This window comes from Echeneis naucrates, chromosome 19 (genome assembly GCF_900963305.1).
Source record: "Echeneis naucrates chromosome 19, fEcheNa1.1, whole genome shotgun sequence".
NCBI lineage: Eukaryota > Metazoa > Chordata > Actinopteri > Carangiformes > Echeneidae > Echeneis > Echeneis naucrates.
Genome location: NC_042529.1, coordinates 9,286,884 through 9,313,206, shown reverse-complemented (window position 1 = coordinate 9,313,206; position 26,323 = coordinate 9,286,884). Strand labels below are relative to the sequence as shown.

Genomic DNA, 26,323 nt, shown 5'->3' with positions numbered 1-26,323 from the left:
ATATGATGTCAGCTCTGTGAAGCTCTAAACCTTCACACTCACTAATCCCACTGTATCCCACAAAGCTGCTTTGATACTAACAGATACTTACATGTGTGCCAAGTCAGGGAAAACACTCAAGGCCCTGTCATTTTGGGGCTAAACCCACAGCAGATGACATGGCAAGTTAAAATGAGTGTTTGTTGCCCTCGGCCAGTGTGTAAGTGCGTAAATGTGTTATATGCGCATTAATGCAGGTAATTTCAGCAGCCAGGTGGGTGTGTCCTCCCTTAACCCATTTCTTTGTCATATTGTTACTCTAAAGCCAGAAAGTCTTTAAGGATATATGAGTGTGGCTTTAACGTTATGAGGGGCCAAACATGTGTCCTTAAGTCTAATAGTTGACTCAAATATATCAGCCAGGTTGGACTCTCTTGTCACTGCACAACAGACATTTGGCAGAGACTGTGATTTGGACCCCAGTGGACAATGAAATAGATTGGGACCAGAATTCCCCGGGGAGAGAGGGAGCCCAGGTCAGGTAGGAGGGCTATAAAAGCATTGCCTCCTTTAGAGGGACATGCACTTAATGTCAATCTGGGTATGACTGAAGGTTTGGGATGCACTGTCTGAGAATTGTCTGACTGAAACAGCTAAATGTGTTAAGAAGTATGCTGAGGTAAGTGCAGTTTTCTCATTTAAACAATCAGCCTTGGTTGTGCATGTACTCAGCTGAAAACGACAAGCTATTCACACATTGGTATTAAATATTTAAATCAAATTGATTTAAATTATGGACAGTAAAGTATTTAAAAAATCACTACCAAGCATCGTTAATCTTATTTATGTTATGTGATTGATCTGGAAGACAGGCTTTGCACACTCTTTGCTGCAGTAATGTTGAATAATGCATTTATCATCTTGTGTTTTTCATGGGCTTATAAGAATTTTGCATTTCTTGATGTACTTTCCCTCATTTGAGCAGAGGAACTGCTGAGAGATCAACAAGTCAGAAAGATGCAGAAGTACCAAAAAGGTCTGGGCTGTTTATTCCTTCTCTGCTGCAGCTGCTTGACTGAGTGTCGGGTACTGAAGTTTGTCGTGGCTGTAAGTTTACCCTCTTTATGCTCTGCATAGCTGATAATGCTCCACGCTACGCCTTCATATGGAGATATAAGATTCCTTAAGATGATCTGTTGCACATTACAATTTCAATATAATCTCAAAGATACTGTAGATCCCGAGCGTGCTACTTTATGTGGTTGATGACAACACTGCATTCCTCTACTTGCTGAGCATTATTGTATTTACACATTTATGTAACAAAGGATTTTCTAAGTCTAAACTCCAAAAGCGTGAAGCATATCTCACCCACCGCAGCTTTGTTCGTAAACCTATTTGCATATTTTTCCTTCTCACTGTTGTTGAACGATAGAATGAAAAAGATGATTGAAGGACTTAAGTGGAAATCATAAGTCTTTCTCTTGTAACGTGACAAAGTTCTTTTTCATCTTTTTTCATTCCCCCATCTGCTGCCTCCCATGTTATTCTAGTGTGCTTGTTGCTTTCTTATACTTGCATTATATAATAAGATGTCTGTCATGTCACATTGGCCGTTTACAACTTTCAACTTGAGATTCAGCATTTATGGCTGCTGAAGTAAGCGTTGGGTTTGCCACCTGATATCTACCAGTGGAATTTTAATGGTCTTATCTCAAATCGTGTTTATTATCAGTCTGGGGTAATTTCTCTTGGCACTACACTTTATTTCATACAGATTTTCCATAGTTTATTTTATGTTATAGCTATTTTTTATGAGTCTTTTAACTTAGTTTGAACCTGACTTCAACACTATGAGTCAATATATAATAATAAGGATTGACTTATATATTAACGCTACAAAAGAGTGACGTTAATATTTTAATACAATTTTTTATTTAATTTAATTTGAAAAAAGACATATGTAATAATTCATCACTGATTAGCTGTTAAGATATGTTTTACATTTCACAGTTCAAGTTCAGTTCACTGTTGAATCCAGTAGAAGGTGTTTAGGTGTCATATCTAAACATAAACCATGACTAACACTGTTTTTTCTTGAGGTTTTCCATTTACTGAGTTTAATTAACTGTTTGTCACATCAGAAAGTGATGTCTCAGGTTAATCCCACTAACAGAGCAGCTCCAGTGTTTGTGTCCTCATGACATCATCAAAAATGACACAAATGTTTCTATTTGTGACTCTGGTCTTGGGTTGTATATTTTCCTTAAGTACACAGTGTAATGGCTGGCACGAGGATGTGATATCTGCACCCACTTGACATAGCATGTCATGACTTTTAAGGTGTTCCGACATGGGGATCGAACGCCCATTGAGTCATATCCCAGGGATCCTCATGGAGAGGAGGTGTGGGCTCAGGGCTTTGGACAGCTAACTGAGGTACCGTATTTCACTCAGTTTGTGTGTGAAATTATTATTTTGGCAAACAAAACAAAGTACAGTGAGATTTAATGATCTATTCAATTCAACCACTTGTCCTTTTCCTATACACTTATCCTGTACTGATTCATTGGGGACTGAAGTATGAGAGCATAAATTGGGGTAGTACACCAAGCAATTCACCAGGCCATAATGAAAAAAAAAAAAATTATAAAATAAATTTAAATTAAAAATAAAACTTTACATAGAAGTTGACTTGCAGAAGGGCACATCCACCAAGGCATAAGCTTCTTTTTGTGCTTAGCTCTTAATATCAAAAACTGCAGTAGAGTCAATTTGCATGTCATAAAAATCATAAAGCCAGAAAGTCTGAAGATGGAAGAAAATCTTCTTGCAGAGAGTTTTAAAGGAATTCCTTCCCACTGTGACTTTGTTCAGCTCTCAGGTAATTAGCCAGTTTACAGTAAATGGACTTATTATTTCAGGCGCCAGGAAGCCCCACAGAAGAGGGGAGGTTTATTGTTGTATGCAAATCATTTGAATTGGACAAAATCCTGAGCCAAAAAGGTCAGATATTGCAAGAAAAACTAAATAAGAATAGTATAAATTATAACAATTTCCTTACAGCTGGGCATGAAACAACAGTTTGAATTGGGCCGATTTCTCCGGAGGCGCTATGGAAACTTCCTCAGCGACGACTACAACAACAAAGAGGTAAATGTGTGCAGTATTTGTTATTTTCTGACTTTCCCTAGCTGGACTCCCCCTGTGAGACAGTGTGCTTCAGTGTCACCTCAGCCCAAAGTGAAGTCAACTTCTTGTGTGGCCAGCATTTGTCTGTAATGGCTGTGAACACCCACCACACGTTAATGAGCATGACTCATATCTGTGATATCACTGGCTTGACCTTGTTACATTCTGTAACATGTTGGGTAATCTTGTTCTATGTATAGTACAGATGGCAGCATGTTGGTACAGTATGCCCCTGGGCTGCATGCTCAGCATAGTGTCATTACAAAGACGGGATTTCTGCTTTCTTTTCCTGCCCAATTTCCTTCTTTCTTTCTTTTTTTTTTTGGTTTTCTTGCTGTCTTCTTTATTTTTCTCTCATTTCCGACCGCATCCCCCTTCTCCGTCCATCCTCAACTTCAGCTGTTGTCTCCATTTCTTAAATAACATGCAATTACCGCAAAAAAAAAAAAACAAAAAACAAAAAACAAAAAAATTACAACTCTTTTCAGTAGCTGTCATTGGTGATCTGTCAACCGAGTCTCAGTGAACTTACACTGGGCATCTCTCTGCGCTGCCATGTCTGCTTTCATTTGACAAAAGGAGGAGGGGGTAGAATAAGCATTCTCAGCATCACAGGAACATCCAACCTTATCAGCATGATTTAGTGTGTGCGAAAACCTGACACAGGGTGACAGAGAGATATAGACGAGCGAAGGCTGATGTCAGAAGAGATCACAGCAAGACAGATCTTTTCCCCGTCCCTCTCACATTCTTTCGGATCTTTTGTGACTCCCCCTCCTCTTCATATAACTTACAGTTCACTCATGACATACTCAAGCTGTGCTGGGTGCCTTTATTCTGTCTCTTTATTTAATAAAAATAGAAACTAAATTCTGGGTTTCCACTCCCTTTCTGGCCTGTGTGTCCCAGAGGCGTGTCTGTGACAAGCGTGGTACCAGCAGCGTGCATTTTAACACCATATTCCCTCCATGTTTCTCACAGTTATACGTTCGAAGCACTGACTATGACCGTACTCTGATGAGCGCCCAGGCCTGCCTTGCTGGGATGTTTCCCCCATCCAGACGCCCTCCTCCCATCATGCCCCAGTTGCTGTGGCGGCCTATTCCAGTGCACACCATCCCCAGGGCTCAGGATAAGGTGGAATGCCAAGCCATATAAATATTTCCATTCACACAGCAAGCTGCAGTATAAACAGCAGAAAGAAAACATGTACAAGTTAACTGAGGCGCTCTCCGCAGCTTTTACAATGTGAAATGAACACAGAATTGCGCCTGGAGGAATTGCAGTACCTGCAGTACATGCGCGTTATTTGCAGTGATGTTGTGCTGTTTGTTTTTGATTTCTCAAGCTGTTGAAGTCTCCAGGCAAAGACTGTCCAAAGTTCAGAGCGATGATGACGGAGACGTTCGAGAGTCAGCCCTATCAGAGGTTTCTGAGGGCTCACCAGGTGAGACAAACGCATCCAGTCACCATACAGACGCTCAATCACAGCATCTGTTCAATGACGTGGAAGTTGTGCTCACAGCACAGATTGTGTTAAACACCACTTTTACATGAGTCATGTGTCTGTTAACCAGCAGGAAACGTGCATGTTACCGTTGTTTTATATCATCGGAATTATATAAGTTGCTGGGAAAAATATTTTCCTCAATGCAGCTGCATCTGTCGAGCTTCTCCCTGCCTCCATTTGTAGATCAACCAACACTATCAACTGCACATTTCTGTCAAACTGTATAATGTATACTTCACAGCCGTTGGTGCCAGTGTTATCTACACCTCCGGTGGACGTGTTACTTATGCTGTAGACATCACGTCCTCTCAGTGATTTTCTCAGGCACATTGACTCCAGTGCCTACAAAAAGCTGCACAGTGCAATTTTTCTCACATTCTTGGAGACACTAATTAACGGCTGGATTGAATTAGATTAAGAATTACAATGAAAAGGTTTTAATTAAACAGAATCCCACGTGATATTAAGGTGGTGGTGGTGGTGTTGCATATCGGGACCAGGTGTCATGGATTGAATTTTAACACCCTCTGCTGGAAGCATAGTACCTGCACATTACATGCAAGAACCAAAATGGTGCCATTAAAAAAAAAAAAAAAAGTTGCAAAAACTTGTCCATTTGCAAAGTTACTTAGAGTAACTCCTGCAACAATTAAGTACCATTGTTTGTCGAATTAAGGATTTATTTGAACTGTTTATATATCTAAATATTTCATTGTTACCCCTGCAAAAAACAAAACAAAAAAAAGTATAACATTATTCGTATTGCACTCCCTGGAGCTTTATCCTGTTTTTTTTCTTCACCATGCAGCATTTTGTGGAGGGACTCTCCAACCACACTGGCTACCCTGTGTCCAAACTGGTTGGCAAAAAAATATGGAGGGTCTACGACACACTAACCTGTCAGGTATGCTTCATATTTGACAGTGGGCACTCAAACACACACATAAAACACAATGATGCGTTTCTGCGGTTTGCACATGCTTCAGTTACTGATGCGAACAACCACTGCAGAGCACAGAGAAAGAACTTCCCACAGCACATCTGCAGAGAGATAGGGAAGCAGTGGGTGAGGGTGGACCTCTTTTTATACATACAGTAAGACAGGAATAGGACAGCATATTGAAATGGTAAAAAAAAAGTATTATGAAATGGGTGGATTCTAGGCCAGGTTGAATACACGCATTCACACTTGCAAAATGAGCATCTGTTATCTTCAGACTGCGGCTAAAAATAGCCAGGATAATAGAAACGATGAAAGACAGCCATTTAAACCGGCTGTTGTGAATTATGTGTTGTGTAATGTGATTATTAGCGTGATGCGGAGTAATGAATGCTATTCTATTCCACAGAGACTCCATAACTTGACTCTCCCACGCTGGGCCACCCAGGACGTTCTGGACAACCTGAAGAGGATAGCATCCTTTGAGGTCATGTACAGCATCCTCAGCCACAAGCGAAAAGAGAAGGCCAGACTCTCGGGAGGTGGGGACCCACACCCCGTGAAATTAATCATGAATTAGAATTCAAAATTAAAAAAGAAAAAGAAGAATCTCCTGTGTATCTGATGTTGTGACTGCTGGCTGAGGCTTTGACGGTGTAAAATTCTAGGTCAGTTTTCTTAAAAGCCCATTAGCACATATGAGCAAATGACTTGGATGATTACCGTGCTAAGACATGACAGCTTAACAAGGTCAGCAGGACTGTTGATATCTGGGAAATTACATTTGCACTGTTGACACTATGCTAATTTACCAGGGGTCCTATTGAATGCCATTCTGAGGAATTTCTCCAGGGCTGTCGAGCAGGACAGCACGCTTAAATTCATTATGTACTCAGCTGTAAGTTCAGCATTTGGCCACAGAGTAAATAAATTCACAATCTATTGCATTTACTGCATACTACTTATATTTTTAATGCTCTGATGTTTGTTTATCATTCCAGCATGACTCTACACTTATCACCCTCCAGGCAGCTCTGGATGTGTACAACGGCCTTCTCCCTCCTTACGCTGCCTGTCAGCTCTTTGAGTTCTACCAGGAGTATGATGGGTAATGATTTCCCTCCTACATCACCGGTCCTTTCACATTTAAGCACACTATCTAGGTCAGTTAGCCAAACACACAGCCACCGGGCCACACCAAACCATTCACGTGCGTTCCTGTTTTCCTTTTCAACTGGATGAACATCTGGCTCTGATCCAGGACTGCCACAGCCAAATTAGCACATGATAAAATCGAATTTGCATAACACTCACCATAATTGTGTGTCATGTCATTGTATTCATCCTAATAATCCCGCAGGTCCTATTCTTTGGGGCTGTATTATCGCAATGACTCCTGGCACGAACCCTATCCCAACCCTGTGCCAGGATGCAGCGGGCTGCACCCCTGCCCTTTGTCCTTGTTCAATGAGCTGGTGCGGGACGTGGTGGCGGAGGACTGGGAGGTGCAGTGCGAGTTTAGGGCAAAATGGTCAGGCACAGGTGAGGAAGACCGTCGTCGATTCTCACTTCTTTTTCATCACAACCTGCATGCTTTGACAACATTAGCACTTCACTGCATCATGTTAACTGCTGTATCCACTCTGGGGGATCAGCATGGGGGATCTTCAGCACAGTCTGTCTGATTTAAAAACACCAAGGCTTTTGGAAATCGTTCAAATGCTCCATATTCACATGTACCTAAACAAGATTTTTCATCTCCCACAGGTGTCATAACAGCTCTTGCAGTGGCAGTGGGCCTCCTGGCAGTGGCGCTGTTGTTCAGCATAGGAGTAGCAATCCACAGGAGGAGAGGCCACTACTCCAGGGAAGTGTAACGCAGAAGACTGAGCCAAAAATACCAAGATGTGCTTCTCAGCTATGGAAACAGCTATAATGATACTGTGCCATGTGTTTTGATGATTTTGATTCATACTAGGCATGTGTGGGAGCTTTTTTTTCCCTGAAGATGAGTTACATTTGGACGACAGCAATTTCTGTGGGAAGAACTCGACAGAATAATAAAATGGACTCAAGATAAACAATTATTAATGACAGGCACACCTACATTTTATTTGATTCAGTCTCGACAGTGTTACATTGGAGCATTGACTGTTTCTTCACTATTTGCTTCATATTATTTCACATCCTTTGCTGTTCGGGTTCTCACTTCTTGTCCGGGTCTATGGCAGCTGTGGAATAAAGACAAATGATGAGGGGTGGCAAGAATTTGGTCTTTTTCACGTTCACGTTCACAGAGCAGTTATTTGCTGTCATCATAAAAACAAGCTACTTTCAGCTTTGTGTGTGTGAGACATCAAAAATGAGCATTCAGGACTCATCGCTCAAATTGCAAAGCCCCGCTGCTTGTCTCCTCACCTCGGACGTCCAGCTTACACTCCACTTCATCCTTGCCCAGCTCATTTACGGCCATGCAGGAATATTTGCCTCCATCAAAGGTGCTTGGCTTGCGAATGTTGAGGGTCAGCACTCCTTGGTTGTTCTGCATCAAAAACTTGGGATCGTCGCCGATGATCATTTTGTTCTTCATCCATATAATCTTAGGCTGAAATACGGAACGGTTCAATTACTTAAAAAAAAACAAAAACAAAAACAAAAACCTAGCAGGTCCAAAATAATATCTGGAGTAAGAAAGAATATCCTGTGTTATGTCTGTCAGCCTCCCCCCGTGAATCGGGCACCACAGGCACGTTTACCTTGGGGAAGCCTCTGACAGAGCAGGTGATGGCCGTGCTGTAGCCGGCCACTACGGATCTGTCAATCAAGGGCTGAGTGAACTTGGGCACGCAGTTCATGTCTTTCTCCTTGTAGGCGTTTCCTTTCAATTCCAGGCCTAAAAAGAGGAGAAGTTAGACGTGCCAGCTCAGTCCACCCCAATACATCAGAGGGGAAAGGTGTCTGTGGTTACACACACAACCTTCACATACTGTGCTGCACACACACATATACACATGTACACACATTGGCCCACCTGTTTTGGCAATTTTAGCTGTGTTCTTGCTGGGGCGCGGCTCTTCACTCAGGCCACACAGGTTTTCACTGTAAACCCGGAACATATATTCATTTCCCATGATCAGATCTGAGACTGTGCAGTTTGTCCGCCTGTTATGTTCGTAAACGGTGAACCATTCCTAGAGAGAGAAAAGAAAAACTGCTGAGCTATGGGCACTGACTTGACATTAAGCAGGTAGACGTTGGGGTCCTCGAGGTTTTGAGGCGTCACCCCATCTCCCTCTCTCACCTTGGTCTTCATGTCCGCCTTCTGGATGGTGTAGCCAGTGATCTCACAGTTGCCATCATCTTTAGGGGGCTCCCACTCCAGTGCTGCATTGAAGCCCCAAACATCTGTCACCCTTACATTAACTGGCGATCCAGGCTTATCTGTCAGAATTGAACATCAAATTTTAGTACGTTCAAGGTCGATTTGTCGTTTTCGTTCTCAAATGAAGGTGTCACAGAGAGTTGCAGGCAGCCGTACCAACAACCCTGATGTTGATGCTGGCCCTGTCCTCCAAGTTCTCAATCTGGAGAAGCAGCTCATATGTTCCAGAGTGCTCTCTCTCAGCTGAACGGATAAACAGGATGCTGTCGATGGTTGAGCTACGCACGTTGACCATCTTGGGGTCCAGGGGTTGGCCGTCTTTGTACCAGGTTGCGACAGGACGTGGCTTGCCCTGAAGGCAAAAGGAAGAACCTCTGTTGAAATCAATTTAATTTCCTCCAGGTTATATATATATATTTTTTTATTTTACATTTGCTTTAAAGACCTGTTGTGTTTTCAAGAGATAGATGGTAATTATTATTAGTACTTCTATCCATTTACAGTTTGAGGCAAAACAGAGACAGAAACACGAAGAGAGAAATCTTTTGGTATCCCCTCCTTGCCTTCCCATTAAAATGAGGTGGGTCATGAGCTGGAACTGATTAAAATGATTCGTCATTGCAGTAAGTTTACTGATACACTGGTTCATTTTGTTATGGTGTGCAACAGTGCCCTGGAAATCCCCCAGCTGACTGATAAACACCAAAATACTACATCAGCCTGTGACACTGCGGCACGTTCTTGCAAGAAAATAAGGCATTGCTCCTCCTTGTTCAAAATTTCCTTCACGTTTTTTGGCTAATAACTGTCATTCTATAATTCTTCCATGTATGCTACTGTAATGTTTTACGGCATTTCTAACCTGGAAGGGGATGGTCAGGTTGATCTTTTCTCCAACTTTCCTGATGTACTTTGTTCTCAGGTTGCGAGGAAGACGGATCTTTGGATGTTCTAAAGTAAAAATTGACATTTCATTTCTTACAACAGGGAGACATCTGCATGCACAAAGCATCAGTCTTTAACAAATACTGAGAAAAAAAAAACAAAAAAAACCTCTAGCTGTTCACAAACAGGCCTCACTCTCTTACCAACAATCTCACGGATAGTGACGGGCTGTGCCAGTGTAGCAGGGGGACTGCGTCCAGCAATATTTACTGCCACCACCCTGAAGTTTATCTTTTCTCCCACAGGGAGGCCACGCACCACATATCCCTGTCTCTCACAGAGCTCCTGGTTTGCCACCACCCACTCAGTATCTAAAACAAAACAGAATTACATGCAGTAAATCACAGTGACGTTGGGGTTTGTATCTTGTTACTATTGTGTTTTTGTTCTGGTATTTTATTTTTTCATTGTGATGAAATATGTGGATGCATTGTTAGTGTTAGATGGCTTTAGGTGGATTATTGTCATTGTATAATGTGTGGCATTATCACCTCCATCCTTGCAGTATTCAATAACGTAGCCATCCAGGCCTCCAGCTCCAATCTTCTCTGGGGCAAGCCACTTCAGGCTGCATGTGCCGTCTGTCACGTCATGCACTGTCAGGCGTGTTGGCTCGCTAGTTGGGGCTGAAGGTGACAGAAAGACAGGGACTCACTGACAGGAGATGGGTGGCGTACAAAGGGAGGCGCAGGGAGAATGCTGAGAAAGAGCAAGTACAGATGGCCGTGAACCGTACCGATAGGCATGAAGGGTTTGGAGTTCAGACTCGGCTGGGACAAACCGATGCTGTTGACAGCAAAAACCCTCATCTCATACAGAATGCCCTCAATCATCCTCTTAGCCTCATAAGTGGTCGACTCGTATACATCAAAGTTGAGCTTTGTCCATCTGGAAGAACCTTTCTTCTTCCTCTCCATGAGATATCCTGATGATATAAGAAGACAGCTACTGTTTCAAGACATAATTCTTTAATTGAAACATATTCCCAATGCTACCATATGCAAAGTTGAGTATAAAAAGCCAAAGAAGAAAAAATTTATTGTTTACCTTTAACTGGTGCACCGCCGTCAAATTTAGGAGCCTGCCAAGTGATGGTGGCGCAGTCCTCTCCCACTCCCAGGCATTTGACATTCTCGGGGGCGTCAGGCACATCTAAAACAAGAGCACAGTTAAGTTTTCAATTACATGAGGAACAGTAGACAAAACAGCAATCAGTCACTTTAACTTTAAATGTAAACCTGCTGATATTTCACTGTGAAGCCTTCACTTACCTACGATCTTCACAAACAGCACGGCCTTGTCCTCCCCAGCAGGGTTGGTAACAACAATGGAGTAGTTGCCCTCATCCTCCCTCTCTGCCCCCTCTATGATGAAGCTGCTCAGGTCTTTCTTGGACTCCACTCTAACACGTCCCTCAGCCTCAGTGATCACCTAATTAAAAGCGTGGCTTAGCAGTGAGAATGGAGTTGTTTTTGTTGCGTTTTCCTTGTGTTATCCCAGATTGGCACACAAGAAGACTGAGGGGGTTAATATAGATCAGTGTTTGGGATGCATACTGTACATATAAGTGTGAGATCAGGATAAAGTAAGAAGCTCTCCTAGTGGGGAACGTCATATCCGGTTAGTGAATTTTGTTTCTGGGACCAAAAACATACAGGGTAGTTTGCTTCTTGTTGCTTTTGACATTCTTGTTTAACATAAACATGAACTGCTTTGTGCTTTTTCTCATCCTTACCTGATCTGCCTTTGACCAGACTACAGTGGGTGCTGGCTCGCCTGTGATTTCCACATCCAGTCGGAGCTTGTTGCCCGCAACCACAATGATTGTGTTTTGGGAGACCATGTTTCCAGTGGTGTCCAGGTGGATCTTTGGAGGGTCTGGTTAAATGTATAACATAGATGCTTACAGCATGGACGCAAAATTGGACGCACACAAGTTTAAGAATGTGTTTTTGGGTTTTTTTTAATGTGTAAACTGCAGTAATTTAAAGGTTACTTACCTTGTCTGGGCACATAGTCGATCTTGATTTCTGTTTTGCAAGAAGAAACGAGAAGAATTGAAAATTGAAAATATCAAGGAGGCTGATGATTAATGACTCTACAACAGCACCACTGTAATCACTCTGTTTTTCTCACCCAAGAAGTTGAGTTTGGCAGAAAGTGACAGAGCGTATCCATCAGGAATAAACGTGTAGTCTCCGGCATCCTCTGGCTTCACATCATTAATAACGAGCCGGTGAAACCTGAAACAAGCAGCAGAGAAGATATGATGAGGAGAAAACAGGTGCATCGTGAATTAAAGTGTGCAAGCATTTTTTTCTGAGGCCTGCATGCATTCGTACCTTCCAATGTGAGACATTTTGATGCGATCGCTTGGCAGGACCTCCACTCCATCTTTAAACCACTTTCCTGTAACCTTTTCATCAGACACCTCGCACTTGAACACGGCCTGTTCTTGAGCTTTCACTGTCAGATCAGCAATATCCTGTAAAACCTCCAGCTCCTTCTCTGAAAGAGACATTGGAAACCACAGGAGAACAGTTCAGGTAGGACAGAGAGGGAGTGAAGGAAGAGTCAGGAGGAGGATAAAGTTCATGACGGGACCATCTTGGCACCCACTCCCATGAGCCCCTGGGCCTGCAGTTAATTCAGCTGCATCCTCAGGACTGAATGGCACACACACATACAAACTCCAAAATCACTTGAAAAGGAAATATATGCTGAATGAGATCAATTTGTTTTCCAGTGGTACCTTCCACCTCCAGCTCTCCTTTGGTATGCCCCCCATTGGTCCAGGCGTGGTACATTCCGATGTCATCCAGCGTCGCCTCCTGGATGATGAGTGTGTGCTTTTTTCCATCCTTCTTGAAGCGATACTTGGTATCTTTGTCTCTGTGCAGCTCTATATCCTCAAAAAACCTGGAAATGAATATGAAATGCGTGGTGAGCTGCTCTCTTTGGAAGATGTCACTGCTAAATATTTCAAATCAGAACAGTGAGCTTGTGTCTGATGTGAAACGTACCAGCCACATTCATATTTCCACCATTCAAACACACACTTCAGTGAGTGCTGATTGCTCTGGGATCTATGAATGGGCTTTGCATTTTCCTAAAATAAATTCTGTGCTAAAAAAAATCCCCTGTCCCCTAGATCTGTCTATCCATGAAATAAATTCCCACACAGAGAGAGCTTATATCACCTCCTATTGTTGTTGCTGCTGCTGGCACATGGCACCATAACTGAGTTATTTTTATTTCCAACCTTCAATTATACTCAGTCAGAATTAATGATATAAAGACCCCCTAAAAAGTTTAAGAATCCAAAAAACAAGGCATTAAATTGTGTTGCAGCAGAATTTCTGAGGTACTCAGCATTCAGAGCAAGTCCTCAGATTCAATGTAACATATTCCAGATCTCCTTGGAAGATAATGTGCTTAAGTTTAATTAGATTTTACATACAGAAAAAAATACAAACTGTCTACTGCAATGATGTATGGCATAAAAGGAATATCTGTCTCTCTCTTTATATGTATATATACAGACATAAATACACACGTGTGTAGATGTTGTTTAACAACATGAGATGCATACAGTTGGCCATCTGATACATACTGTATGCATCAGCTAACAAACTGAGGGCTCCATTTTTACATTACATTACATTTGTATCTCATCTGTCGAGGTTCAACTCCAGGAGTTTTACATCATAGCACTGCACAAGCCAGACTTTCTTCAGTTTGCAGAACAGGAAGTCATTTAATTATGCTCCGAAAGAGATCAAAGCCACATCCCGAAGATGAGACAAGCTAGACTGATGCCATTACGCCAAATACTGACCACATGACGTGGGCGCCCTCCTCCGACACCTCGATCTCAAACTCCACTCTCTCTCCCACGACCACATGATAGTCATCCATCAGCTTGGTGATGGTCACAGGAGGCTCTGGATACACAAATTAAATTCATGAATTAAGCAGGAAATGAATGCAAACCACGCACTTAAACCTCCCAATAAATGGGTAAACAAGAGCAAAGAGAACCTTTGACGAACACTTCTGTGAAGCACTTGTCCTCGCCAACCACACACTCATATGCAGCATCATCAGCCAGGGTCGTCTTATTGATAGTAAGGGTTCTGGCGTTTCCAGCTGCCTCTACGACATACCTTGGAAAGTGACAGATTGAATCTTGTGTCAAAACACCCACTTTATTTACTAATTTACTAATCACTTTATCAAGTTTTGGCTTGATGGCCATTGAGCTCAACAATAGATTATTGTCAACAATTAGACAGAAAAGGCCTGAATTTTGTCTTATAGACCAATTTTCTGCATTTCAGTTTTCATCTGGGCTACAGAGTTTTTTGGGGTTTTTTTTTCATGGAGACTTCTCAATGTAGAAATAGATCGGATTGTCTCGTGGTCTGGGATCTGTGTCAGTATTAGTCTACATGAGGCATAAAATGTCATGACAGTGTGAATTGCTTAACCCACAGTGAGACTTCTTATGACTGCCTAAAAATAAAACATGTTGATGGCAGCATGCTCTCAGAGTATGGATTTGTGGCAGAGATAATATTAACTTGATATTTTAAATCAGTGGCTATCAAGTCCATATGAGCACGATGATTCATTTGATACAGCCTAAATCTGCTGTCTAATTAAGCAAATCTCTTGCACTGGTGTCAGTGTGTTCTTGTGTGTGCGCGTGTGTGCTTTCAGGAATTATACTTGGCTGAGGGTTTGATCTCCTGGCCGTTCTTCAACCATTTCACCTGGACAGTGGGATCAACCACCTCACATCTCAGGACAATCTTCTTGCCCTTTTCCACAGAGTAGCAAGATTCGAGCTTCTTCAGGAAAGCTGAGGTTGCAAACACAAAGGGTTAAATTTAGGATGAACAACTCATCCTAAAAGGTTTCACAAAAACCTTCTCCCTCTTATTTGTCCTGTGCGCCTTAGTGAGACCTCCTCTTTCGCAGCCCTCCTGGCTGTCGCTCCTTTTCCACTTCCCCTGAGGTGAAATCTCACCTTCCTGTTCATTCCTTTCATATTACAAAAGCTTGTCAACGCCTTCCCTTCCTGTCTACTGCTCCCCTGAGTCAACTCACCCTCCGAATGCTTGGTCTCGACCTTTTTCATCTTTTTCAGACGTTTCAGCATGCCCCTCAGGTCAGTGATGCCATACTCAAAGGCAATTTTCTCATACTGGCTTGGATCAGCATTCTTAAGCAATTCCCAAACATCTATATCAGGTTCCACTTTTTCAGGCTTCTTGTTCCTGTCAGTCAAAGAGAAAGGCTATGTTTTCAAACGGGACTGGAGAAGCCAGAAAGGGCATTTTTGGGGGACACATTCATGCAGTGCATTTGAGAATTATGAAACCATATAAAATGCTGCTTCACCTCTTAGTGGCCTTTAGCAGAGCACTGAAATCCAGATCTCCTTCGTCCTCCCCAGCATCCCTGTGTGGATGGAAAGAGACATGCCTATGCTGTAACCAAGACCTGGCATATCATCTCCATAAACATGATGAAAGCCCCTTAAACACACACACTGGATGATACTATGAATAGTCTATGCAGGCACTTTCCAACTTATGGATTTGCACATGGGCAGATATGCAACTAAGACGAGCTGAAATACAAATCCGTAGAGCACTTACGCTCTCTTGAAGGCTGACAAAATATCCGCCTTCTGCTCCTGTTGTGCAGCTGTAACAAGAGTAGTTGCAGGAATTCAAATTGGGACTGGATCAAGTCAAAACATCAGCATGCAAAGAATCTGTGTCGGCCTCGGAGGGCTGGAGTCCGCTTTCACTCACCTTCAACAGAAATCTCAAAGGTGGAGCTGTCACATTTGTCTTTGGATGTCACCTCACACCTGTATCCACCAGCATCTCCAGCAACCACTTTGATGATCTTCATCTCATAAGTATAGATCTTGGGGAGAAGATATTACTTAAATAATTCTGAGTTCCAAAATTATTTCTGGAAGAAGAGACTCACACACGCACACACACACACACCTTAGTATTTCTGTCATAAGTTTCTTTGAACTGGAGATGTTTTCCAGCCTTGCTGCCAAGATCCAGCCACTTGCCCTTCAGCCATTTCATGGTGGGTTTTCTTGTCAGGGTGGAGGAATCAACCTTGGCAATGAAAGTCACATCCGTTCCTGCCATTCACAAGCAACATAAATTCATTGCTTTATTTGGTTAAACTCTGTGGATGGCTTTTCCACTTGCTGTCTGTCTTGACAATTCATTCATTTATCCACTTGTGTTTCCAACCTGTGACAGCGACCACACTCTCTGGAGGCTTCTCGACGAAAAGCCCAGTGAGTTCAGTCCTCCCAGATTCTGTAAAGATGGCCATAATAAAATTAGCCCACTTTGATCTGGAGATTGTGAAATCAGTTTTGAAGGAGTCATCCCTCACATGACATTGCCAACATCTACAGGATGCAGTAAAACTGAAGTGCAAAGGGGAAAGAGTGCAATGCTGGGACGTTTATTTATTAATTTTTTTGACCAACCACAGAAAATTCTGCACAAACAGGCAGTGCAAATACTGTGATACATGTGACACATTCCAGCCACACAGTAATACCCCAGCAGCACCTTAGATAAAGGGACTCCAAGACACAAGTGCCACAATTTCTTCAAACATACAAACATACAGCATCTCACACTTGCTCGGAACTAGTTCATGAAAACTCCCTCAGTCTAATTACAACTCAGCATACATCACAACTATATAGCAAAATCTATTTGCAACGTAACATGAATGCAATTACTTCCCTGAACTTATTTTGAGTATAGTAAATTGTTTGAGTAATTAGAAATTGTTGCAACTGCTACAAGTAATAAACAAATTATATGCTATTGTTTTGTCATTTGATAAAGCTAAAAAAAAAAAAAAAAAAAAAAGCAGCAATAAAAGTGGGGGATAAATTATTTCATTATGATTTCTCGGCACTGCCATTGCTATGGGCCACAGGACACTTACTGTCCTGCACTTTATCTACGTTAATCGGCCAGAATTGCTCTTTTCTCTTATTTATTGTCAGGGCAGTGATGGGGTTTCTATTCCCCCAGTCATAACAGATAACAGCTCAAACCATGTACGAGGGCACAAGGGCAGGCAGCGTAGATTTGTTTTGTGCATTTGTACAAGCAAAAAGTCACATGATATTTGATCGCTACAGCAAAGAATCATTACCAATTAGAAGGGACAGAATGTGGTAATGAACTTCTCCTGTGTTATGTAGCAAACTCTTAGCAAGAGCATTTGTTGACCTTCATACATCAATACTTTCTACATGTATAAAAGAATTAGCATTCAAGGTAGAAACCTGAAGCCAACGCACACTTTACTGTAGCTTTAGCATCTCAATGAAGTCTTACTATAAAGACCAAGCCCCTGCATAACTTTACTCATTAAAAAAGTTCTCCTAATACGTGACCCAAAAAACACAACCTTCTTTTAAATGGACCACACATCACCAGAACATTCCAGAGATTTGAAAACATTCAGTGTGATATTTAACAAAAAACAACACATAGGATGCATAAATTTGCATTTCGTAAACTTCACATTTGCATGCAGTAGATTGCCGCAGTCCTGCACTGTGCCTTCGGCTCACCCTTACCCTCTTCTGCATGGTTTGTCTGAGCTGGGAAAAATAAATATCCCAGTTTAGCATATGGAAGTATAACCATTTGTTGTTATACTGTACCATAAGCCTGTGCAAATCCATGAGGTAAAACAAGGCAAATGAACAGCAATTACAGAATGAATATTCTGTAGAATTATTACATTAATGAACCACACAGTGAAACGCAAACAAAACTGAATGTGCTTGTGAAGGTAAGATCAAAACAGTTATCAGTCAAAACCAAAAGTGATCAAATGTGTTGATAACGACACTTTAAATCACCAAATTTGTGATAAACCATTGTTTGAAATTGCCTTCATTACTGGTTTTGGACTGAAATTGCAAAAAGGAAGCAATTACTTCAGCCCATACAGAGCATGTGCATCCCAGGCTGTTTGAATAAACCAACCAAGTGTTACTTGTTGATTATGTTTTGCTTGGAGCATTGATGTGGTATGAATAATATAAGTATCAATGTTGGATGAGGTTTCTCCACTGAGATAACCTGAAACTAATTATTCTCTAGACATTTACTGCATTTCAGTGTTCAATCCACAAAACATTTCCATGGCAGAACTTTCCTTTAAGAAATTAGCAGTAACTTCCTGCGAACATTCGTAAGCAGAAGTGGACCTAGCACACCAGAAGAATCAGCGGTTGGCCAAGTGATAATAATCCTCCAAACCCTATACCCTCATCGGCATTAGCTTTAAATTGCTTTAGCAATCAGTCAAACGTCAAGACGTCAAAACGTCAAAAGTCAAACAAATGACATGTCTTTTCATTTAAAATTTACATCATTTCGGACCAAATCGCTTTTTGATGCCTTAAAGCTCTTTCTTCTACAGCAAATGCTGAAAGAAAACATATTTTACAAGAACAAAATAAAAATGTAAGGAGTGGTTTTTTTTTCTTCAAAATATGAAAAGCAAATGACTTTGCTTTGTATTTATTGGATTTTGTTAAATATTTCCTGTTTGTGGTTAGAGTGGCGAGTGTTAAAGACAGCTGATGCTCTGACTGTAGCAGGCTTATGGCCAGTAGTATGGAATCCAAGTTGTTTCTATAGTGACGTGTTTGCATTTAATATCCCTTTAATATCAACTGACAATTAGTCTGACAATTAGCAATGGATAGCTGTGATAAAGAAATCAATAAATGCAAAGAGGCGACCAAGAGTGATGATACAACTGACAGCAAACAGCCCATTCCACCAAGAACTTATGAGAGTTGCTTCTGTGTCAGCAATCAAAGTTAACATTTAATGACCCGTCCGTGCTGTTTGAGTCCTCGCTTGGCTTAGCAGCCCATATTTCAGAGCAACTTCAGCTCAGCAGCCAACTTCCCCAAGATAGCATACTCGCTGTAAGGCTACAAAGCAGCAATGCCACCTTTGCAGGGGTGGCCAAGTAGCCAAAAAAGGAAGCGACCAAGATGTTCGCTGAAAAACCAGGCGAAGACGTAAATTCGCCATAGAGACCACGTGCGCTTTAAAGTGCACGGCATAGAAGATTACGGGCTATCTGGTTGCCTCAAAAGCCACTGCTTCTGCTGATCCAAGCATCCTTCCTCATCCCAAAAATGGCATAAGAGGGTTTATCCTTGAACACATTAAGATATTTTCCAATACATGAGAAGGGCAGCACAAGGAAATATCGGCTTTCTACTCCATGAAGCCGTGGCAAATCCTTCCATATCTCCATCCAATGAACCTCCAGTCAGTGAAAACAGAGTAGCTATCCAACCCATCACTCTTGAAGCTTCTGAAAGACCATGGTAGCCAAGGCAGCTTTGAAACATTCTTATCATCTCTTGAATTTCACTTGTAAAACATGAGGTGCGAGAAAACCACCTATAAGCAAGTAAGCTTCAGATTAGGGATGATGCATAAACCTTAATAGAGAACATGTACAATTTGAAAGCCTTGAATTTGATCTCTGGGATAACTTGAGCTGCCCTTCCTGCTTCCAAGCGTAGCCTCGTGTTAAGTTGAGAAGCAGACGATAAAAGTGTCATTACATCAGTTGATGCTTGCAACAGCTGCCATTGTTCCAGGATGACTGTCCCACATGAACCACAGCTGTGTTTTCACTCTCATTGTCTAAATTGCTGAAGGGACAGAAGCGATAAAAATCATAGGTCACAGATGGATGGGCAGCACTCCTCACATTGAGAAACAGAAAGGGCCCAAAAGCAGCATATACTGATGACGGTATGGTTCAGAGTTTGTCTTCTCTTTGTCACAAACATGGATGAGGCCTGGACTGTGATAATAATTAGGGGGGCTCTGAGGGGGATTTTCACGGGGTCAGAAGGCTTTGAATGTTATTCCATGCCTTGCATATTAGGATTAGATTTTCTATTTGAAATTGCAAGTGAGAATTATTTTAAACATTTGATCAAACAGCCCGATGGGCATTGGAGTGTTGCTTCCTTTGTAGTTAAAGCAAATTCAAATACTAAGAAACTGCTTTTCTCAGTTTATATAGGACAATGAAGTTTGGTGAATGTTGAGTTTTCACAGTGAAAATCAGTCCAAAGTGATGAAAGTGATTTCAAATAATATATTAGACCCAGACCTCTTAACACATTATATATTATGTGACATCTTGACCAGCACATAATACCGAGATCATACACAATATAAAAGCTCAAGTCATACGTGTCTACAGACACGTCAATATATTCGTCACTCTTTTCTTACCATCCCCATCAGCGTCTGAATCTGCTGCAGACAAGGAAGCAAACAAAACTGAAAAAAAAAAACACCCAACTGCCAGGAAGCAAACACTTGTTCCACAAGAAGAGCGTTGCAACAGAGACCAGTAAACAAACATAAAACACAAACATCATGCACCATTATATCTGATGAAAATAAATAAAATCTCAGAAATCCAAATCCATTATCCTTTTAACATGTGGAAGGTTACTACATGCTGAAATTAACACACATGAACTAGTGACAGTAGAAAGACATCAAGAATAAGTACCAACCAAGTACACAGCACTGTGCTGTACTTGTAAATACAATAATAAATTACAAAAACCGCACTACACACAATAACAAAACTAAACGAGTTCACCCGCATCATATACCTTTACAGTATATGTATATATCAATCCAACAACAAAAGACACTCAACATTAAAAGCACACGAAGCAATCACCAACTTAACCACTATCATATTCATTATGATGCATAGATTCATTTCTGTTTTACAAAAATACAAAACTGGCATGCCACATGAACCCGGCCTGGAGGACCTTTCAGAATAAAACATACACGAGTCATGCGGATACTTTTTTTTTTTTTTTTCCCAAGTTACACACAGTGCAGCAGATATATGCACTCCTGTGAATACACTCAATAAATGATGTAGACAGAGACATTAAACCAAAGCATCTACTGCTCAGGCTTCTACCTTACCTCCATCAGCAGGTGGAGCATCTAAAGAAAATGGATGAAAATTAACTCGAGTTACAATATTTGCTGTAATCGTTCACTATATCATATTTAAAGAAGCTGCAAATGAAGGCAGAATTTTGTTCCCTGAAACAAAGGCAATGCCTTCCATCAACCAATGAAAACTCCCTGAAGCAAAAATGATTGAAAACAGAAGGATGATTGAACATAGATGACATTAAAGTCGGGAATATTGCAAAACACAAAATATCAGATGGGTTGATGCAATCAAAACACATGAGTAAGACAACATTTGCAAATATTTCCTCGCACTTTACATGCCTGCAGTGAAATCTTAAACAGAGTTCACTGTGAGAAACAATGGAAATCTACCAAATTACGGCTGATCACCGTGTATGAAAACCCCACATAGATGGCCTGTTATGTCTGCTCCATACATGTGGATCTTCTTGCTACAATCTGAAGGATACATGCAATCAAACTCAACATCCAATAAAGTGTTTATAACGCCAAAGAGAAACACAAGAGTAATTATCATGTCAGACAAAATGGATGCGACAATAAGCAATCCAGACATGTGCACAGTGCAGGATGAGCACAGGGAACACAATGAGGACGTCTTTTTTACGACACACTGCCTGTGTAGTTTGAGCTGACACATGCTGTAGGCTGGATAAGAGACACAAACTCGGATTGAAAGTGGCGTGATAATGACATCACCCCCTTCATGTGAGTGACTTGTTTGCCCATCTTCTTGGCTCAGTAATTGCTCAACTAATTATCTACAGAAAAACCACTCGTTTGGTATTGTTTGCATAATTACTCTGGCTGATTAGTACAAAATGCAATTATTATTATTATTTATTTTTTTTTTTTCAAGACTCAGCTCAACTCAAACGCGCTCCATGGCATATTATCGCCATCTGAGTGTTGTAGATCAGTCAAAGTTAGAAACTAGAAACGCTGAAAAAACAGATAAATAAATGAATCATTTCCCTCACCCTCTTCAGCTGGCTCTTGCTCAGGGGCTAAAATTAGTGAATCGTTGTCAGACATAGACGAGCAAATGATTAGAAATACCATTGTAGCCATTTATAAACAAACACTAATGGTACTCTAACACCAGAACATTGTATTAGATTTTACATGACAAATCCAGATCAGTATCATGTGACCATATTCAAATATGACTTATGGAAACCAAAACATATTTCTCACCGTGCCATCTCTTCTACATAATTTGAAGTGTGCTTCAATAATCTGATCAATTTTATTCGCTTCTCAGCGAAAGTGCCTGAAGGTAAAATGACTCTCTACTATGCTGGTGTGCATCAGTGAAATTAAGATCTGGACAGGTAGTTGTATTCCTCATTTCAGAGGGTCAGTGCCGTCTTCGGACGCCTGCGTTTGCTTGACGTGGGCAGTTGACAGGAGATGAGAGTGGAAAGTGAAAATGTGAGAGCTATAATCGAGCTGCTGTGTGATAATGTAAGGAACACAAAAGGTCAGATGACAAGTGTGGTGGAGCCGACGACTTACCCCCTCCCTCCGGTTTAGCTGAGAAAGAGAAAGAGAAAAGGGAAAAAATTACTTGCGGCGCATATAGTATTAGTCTCACATATGTGGTTCACGTGGACATCCCATATCTCACATGATTTGAGTTTATGATATATAGCTAGATGTTTGTTTGAAGGTGATTACATTATTAAATAGATATTTCAGGAATGCAAGAGTATCTGATGTCATGGGGAAGCCAGCAATCTTGGCTCTGGTATCCTCTACCAGGTAAGAAGATATAATCCGTGCGGCCTTTCTCCTAAACTCCATGACCTCTGAGTGTGTGACAAATATTTGAACTGATATCAAAACACAGATTTCAGTGACTTGATATTTGATGTCTCACCAGCTTATTTCATAAATGTACAAGATTATCACTTCTAATTTTGCAAGACACATCTCTGTGGCGCTTCAGAGAAACACACACACTCGATTCCTCTGAGAGCTTGAGTGCTCTGAGTAGAATTGTTGAGGCCTAAATGGGTGTTCTCAACTGAAATAGAGGCATATAATGCACCCATCCCCCCAGGAGTCCCGCTGGGGTCACTGCAGTAGCTAGAAAAGGCCAGGAATGGTGTCTTATGACCTGTCTGAAGTCATACCACGTTTCCTTGAATAGCCACACCAGCCTGACCTCGCTGCCTTAAATGTTGACTCCTGGCCTCGTATAAACTTCGTGCCAAAATAGGTGTCAAGAAATTACGTTGTAGTCACTTAGTTTTATATTTATAATCATGATGCTCCATGTGTTGCGTTTTCCTCTTGATTCTGTTATATACTGTAGGCGCACTGAGCTCTGCTGTTCCTCATGCAAAAAGGTGTCTCTGTGCTGTAAACACCAAAAGTCTAAGAATAACTTTCTCAGAGGAAAATGAGAAAATTAGCTTAGGGGATGCTACTCACCACATAAAGTCTATGACATTAATACTTTCTACACCCTGTGAGAGTGCTTAACACCTGCAATGAGTGTAAATCTGCTTCAGCATCTGCTAAGTAAATCCACAGGGGGCAAAAATCCTGATCATCTTCAACAAGTTTGTGATAAAGCTGGATAATGAACCTCTGACCAGCTGTTCCTTATAGTTCAAACGCTCTCCCTTGAGACTCTCTGTGGTTTCATATACTGGCAACGTTGTCAGGGTTGAGGTGGATGTATAATTAATAAGATTTTTCCGAGGTATGCTTGTTGGGAGTAACTGCATAAATAAAAAGGGCATTTTCGTCCGTTTGTCATCTTCGTCACTTACTTTCTTCCTTATTAGTGTGCATGTAAACAAGCTCCCTGTAGTAATATGTAGTAATGCGTATTTCTTTAGTGTTCTTTAGTTTATTTCTGGAAACATAAGTTATGAATATGTTTTGGTTTACTATGTGCTTAATATTTGTTCATGGTCAGTCTAGGTACTGCAGGTCTTCACCTCACTGTTTATTTTTCTCTCCATGTTTACTGACAGCCTGATTTACTGTGTGTGTAATGACCTAGACATAAAGAAAAGTATTAGATGGCCTGACCTCATCAAAGCTCAAGAGATCCATCTGTGTTTCTAGACAGCAACATTTATGAAGATATCTCAGTAACGCATGATTTAATGTTTGTTTTGCATCTGCCACAAGCATAAATATATAAATATGTCATTGTCAAGTACATGCCAGATGGTTTAAACAATCGAACGTTTTCGAAAAGTAATTCACTGTGATATTGTATAAGCTATTTAATGCCTATCTTATAACCATCTAGGTTTCCAAAGGTAAATGCACGATATGTACTCACTGACACAGTAAAAGTTGATCAACTTTTAATTTTATGAACTATTTGCATTATTGTCCCAGTTTTAAATATATAACGTATCAATGAGATGAGATGAGAGTGGCTGAAAGCTTAAAGATTTCAAGGCCAAAATAAATGTCTGCATTTTACAAAATGAGGTTATTATCATACACACAGCTGTAAACTAGACACTCACAGTGTTTCATCAGGCCATGATGATGATGACAAGGAGTCACACTGATAAATCAAACCATCTAATCCAGTCATGGAGTAGAAAACTGTCATGTGCTTGACTGGCTGCACTGCAGCTTCATCATAGTTGAGAAGGAGCATCAGGCCTGCTGACCATCTTTGTAGATTAAAGGCACAGATTACGTAATGATTTATCTGAGCTGGACCTGTGACAGGTTTACAGCAAAACCTGATACACCCTGCGGTGTGAAACTCTATGAACTTAGGAGGAAAAAAAATAAAGTGGAAAAGGTCAGGGTATATTTAGATTTTGAGAGGACAGCTTCCAGCTTCCTAGCAAAGCAGCATAATAAAATATCTCAGCTCAGGTTGTGTGTAAGTACAGCAATAATTATATTATGGTAAAATAAGTACTGCTACTGTGAGTACAGTGACTATGGAGCCAAAGTTTTTATAGGATTTGAGGGTTATAAATTGATAGTGACTGGTTATCTGAGCTTTGCTATTGAATTCAGCTTGGAATGACAGAGCAGTGGGTGGTGCAGACACACATAAGCAAAGTGGAATCAGGTGGCTGTATATGGTGAATAGAAGACGTTGCTGGGTATGTTTCTGGGATAAAAATAAAAACTGCCCAGATTAGATCATTAAAAAAAAAAGGAGCTTGGTGTCCGATGCAAAGAAAAATAATTAAAATAGTGCAAAGCTGAACGACAGATAAAGAACCTGAGAAAATCCTGACTCATTCGCTATCATAGCACAGATTAGTTTGAGGGTTCGAGATGTTCAGCAGACTTCAATCAATCTTTCAGTGCTTTGGATTCACACTGGTTGTGTGGAAAGTGGCTTTAGGTGTAAAGCTCAGGTTCAAAGTTTTATGAGCGAGTATGTTTTGTGTTTGAATGCACATTTCCATAAGAACTGAAGTGAATCCATTTGCTTAAATCCATCTACTGATTGCAGGCTTCTGCTAAAAATCACGTAAAGCCTCCATGTGGTATCCCACAAAAATGATCACATAAATACATACATTTTTGATCATTGCGTATGCACAGCATTAACAATAATAGCATGAATGTTCTGTTAAGAGAACAATGATCTGGTTTCACGTGATGCAAGTCAGATACATGAAAGTCACCGAAGTTATGTCATCCATACAGCACAGCACACTTACGAACCTGCTGTGGTTACTTTTCTGGAGACTTTCCAGTTTACACTTAAAGATGGCACTATCTGGACTGATGTCATAACCGAATTGACCCAGATGATATCATAGCTGGCTCTGTTATTATTGATGGCCTTTAGACATTCTCTATATACAGAAGGAGGCAGAGGAAGAAAGTCTTTGGAGCAGCCCTAATTTTAATCAAATAGTTTTCATTGCATTTTAAAGGATTTGGTTTGAGTTGCACAATTTTGATGGTTTCACCGGTTTGCAGCTTGTGCTATTAATTAATAATTAAGAGCCAAATTTTTTCCATGCACACATGAATGCATCATGAATGGTCTACATACACCAAAATAAAATAATTATCCCAAAATTCATAAGAACTTCAAAATCTATATTTGGATATGTATGTTTGTATCGAGCATATAAACAGCTAGAACCTCCAAAAAAAAAAAAAGAATAAAAAACCTAAAAACAAACCAACATATAAATAAATAAACCATCAAATACAGTTACTACTCTCAAACCTAATTAAAATGAATTATGCTTTCACAAAAGTATCTGCATACCTGCAGGGACTGGCTCAGGCATGGTTATTCCTGTGTC

At 40.9% G+C, this 26,323-nt stretch overlaps 2 protein-coding genes across 3 annotated transcripts; one reads left to right on the top strand and one right to left on the bottom strand.

Moving 5' to 3' along the window:
* Positions 1–334: 334 nt before the first annotated feature.
* LOC115059511 (testicular acid phosphatase homolog) lies at positions 335–7,908 on the top strand. 2 transcript variants are annotated; one of them, XM_029527008.1, is made up of 12 exons: positions 335–520; positions 965–1,086; positions 2,323–2,418; positions 3,046–3,132; positions 4,153–4,308; positions 4,520–4,618; positions 5,490–5,585; positions 6,031–6,163; positions 6,437–6,519; positions 6,623–6,729; positions 6,982–7,163; positions 7,389–7,908. In XM_029527008.1, the coding sequence occupies exons 2-12, from the start codon at positions 997–999 to the stop codon at positions 7,496–7,498; spliced, it is 1,239 nt and encodes a 412-aa protein (XP_029382868.1). In that variant the 5' UTR covers positions 335–520; positions 965–996; the 3' UTR covers positions 7,499–7,908. The 2 variants fall into 2 exon arrangements, with proteins under 2 accessions (XP_029382868.1, XP_029382867.1); XM_029527007.1 differs by having other exon boundaries at positions 520–658.
* On the bottom strand, positions 7,712–26,323 carry LOC115059509 (myosin-binding protein C, fast-type-like). Its single transcript, XM_029527006.1, has 31 exons — positions 26,287–26,323; positions 22,572–22,589; positions 22,034–22,060; positions 21,036–21,056; positions 20,313–20,360; positions 16,242–16,310; positions 15,978–16,126; positions 15,774–15,891; positions 15,615–15,663; positions 15,355–15,414; positions 15,061–15,230; positions 14,680–14,812; positions 13,990–14,114; positions 13,787–13,892; positions 12,701–12,867; positions 12,291–12,456; positions 12,085–12,191; positions 11,949–11,978; positions 11,684–11,826; positions 11,220–11,379; positions 10,996–11,100; positions 10,685–10,873; positions 10,440–10,574; positions 10,092–10,259; positions 9,866–9,954; positions 9,160–9,355; positions 8,923–9,062; positions 8,653–8,812; positions 8,378–8,514; positions 8,040–8,226; positions 7,712–7,852 (listed from the first exon to the last, which is right to left on the bottom strand). The coding sequence occupies exons 1-31, from the start codon at positions 26,306–26,308 to the stop codon at positions 7,827–7,829; spliced, it is 3,420 nt and encodes a 1,139-aa protein (XP_029382866.1). The 5' UTR covers positions 26,309–26,323; the 3' UTR covers positions 7,712–7,826.

Bases quoted from the DNA above. Each gene is read 5' to 3' on its own strand.
- LOC115059511 (XM_029527008.1), top strand. From the start codon at position 997: ATGCAGAAGTACCAAAAAGGTCTGGGCTGTTTATTCCTTCTCTGCTGC. The intron at 3,133-4,152 runs GTAAATGTGTGC...TGTTTCTCACAG, and splicing joins ACGACTACAACAACAAAGAG to TTATACGTTCGAAGCACTGA. The intron at 5,586-6,030 runs GTATGCTTCATA...TCTATTCCACAG, and splicing joins ACGACACACTAACCTGTCAG to AGACTCCATAACTTGACTCT.
- LOC115059509 (XM_029527006.1), bottom strand. From the start codon at position 26,308: ATGCCTGAGCCAGTCCCTGCAG. The intron at 20,361-21,035 runs GTAAGGTAGAAG...TTTTTTTTTCAG, and splicing joins TGCTCCACCTGCTGATGGAG to TTTTGTTTGCTTCCTTGTCT. The intron at 8,515-8,652 runs GTGGGCCAATGT...TCCTCTTTTTAG, and splicing joins AGCTAAAATTGCCAAAACAG to GCCTGGAATTGAAAGGAAAC.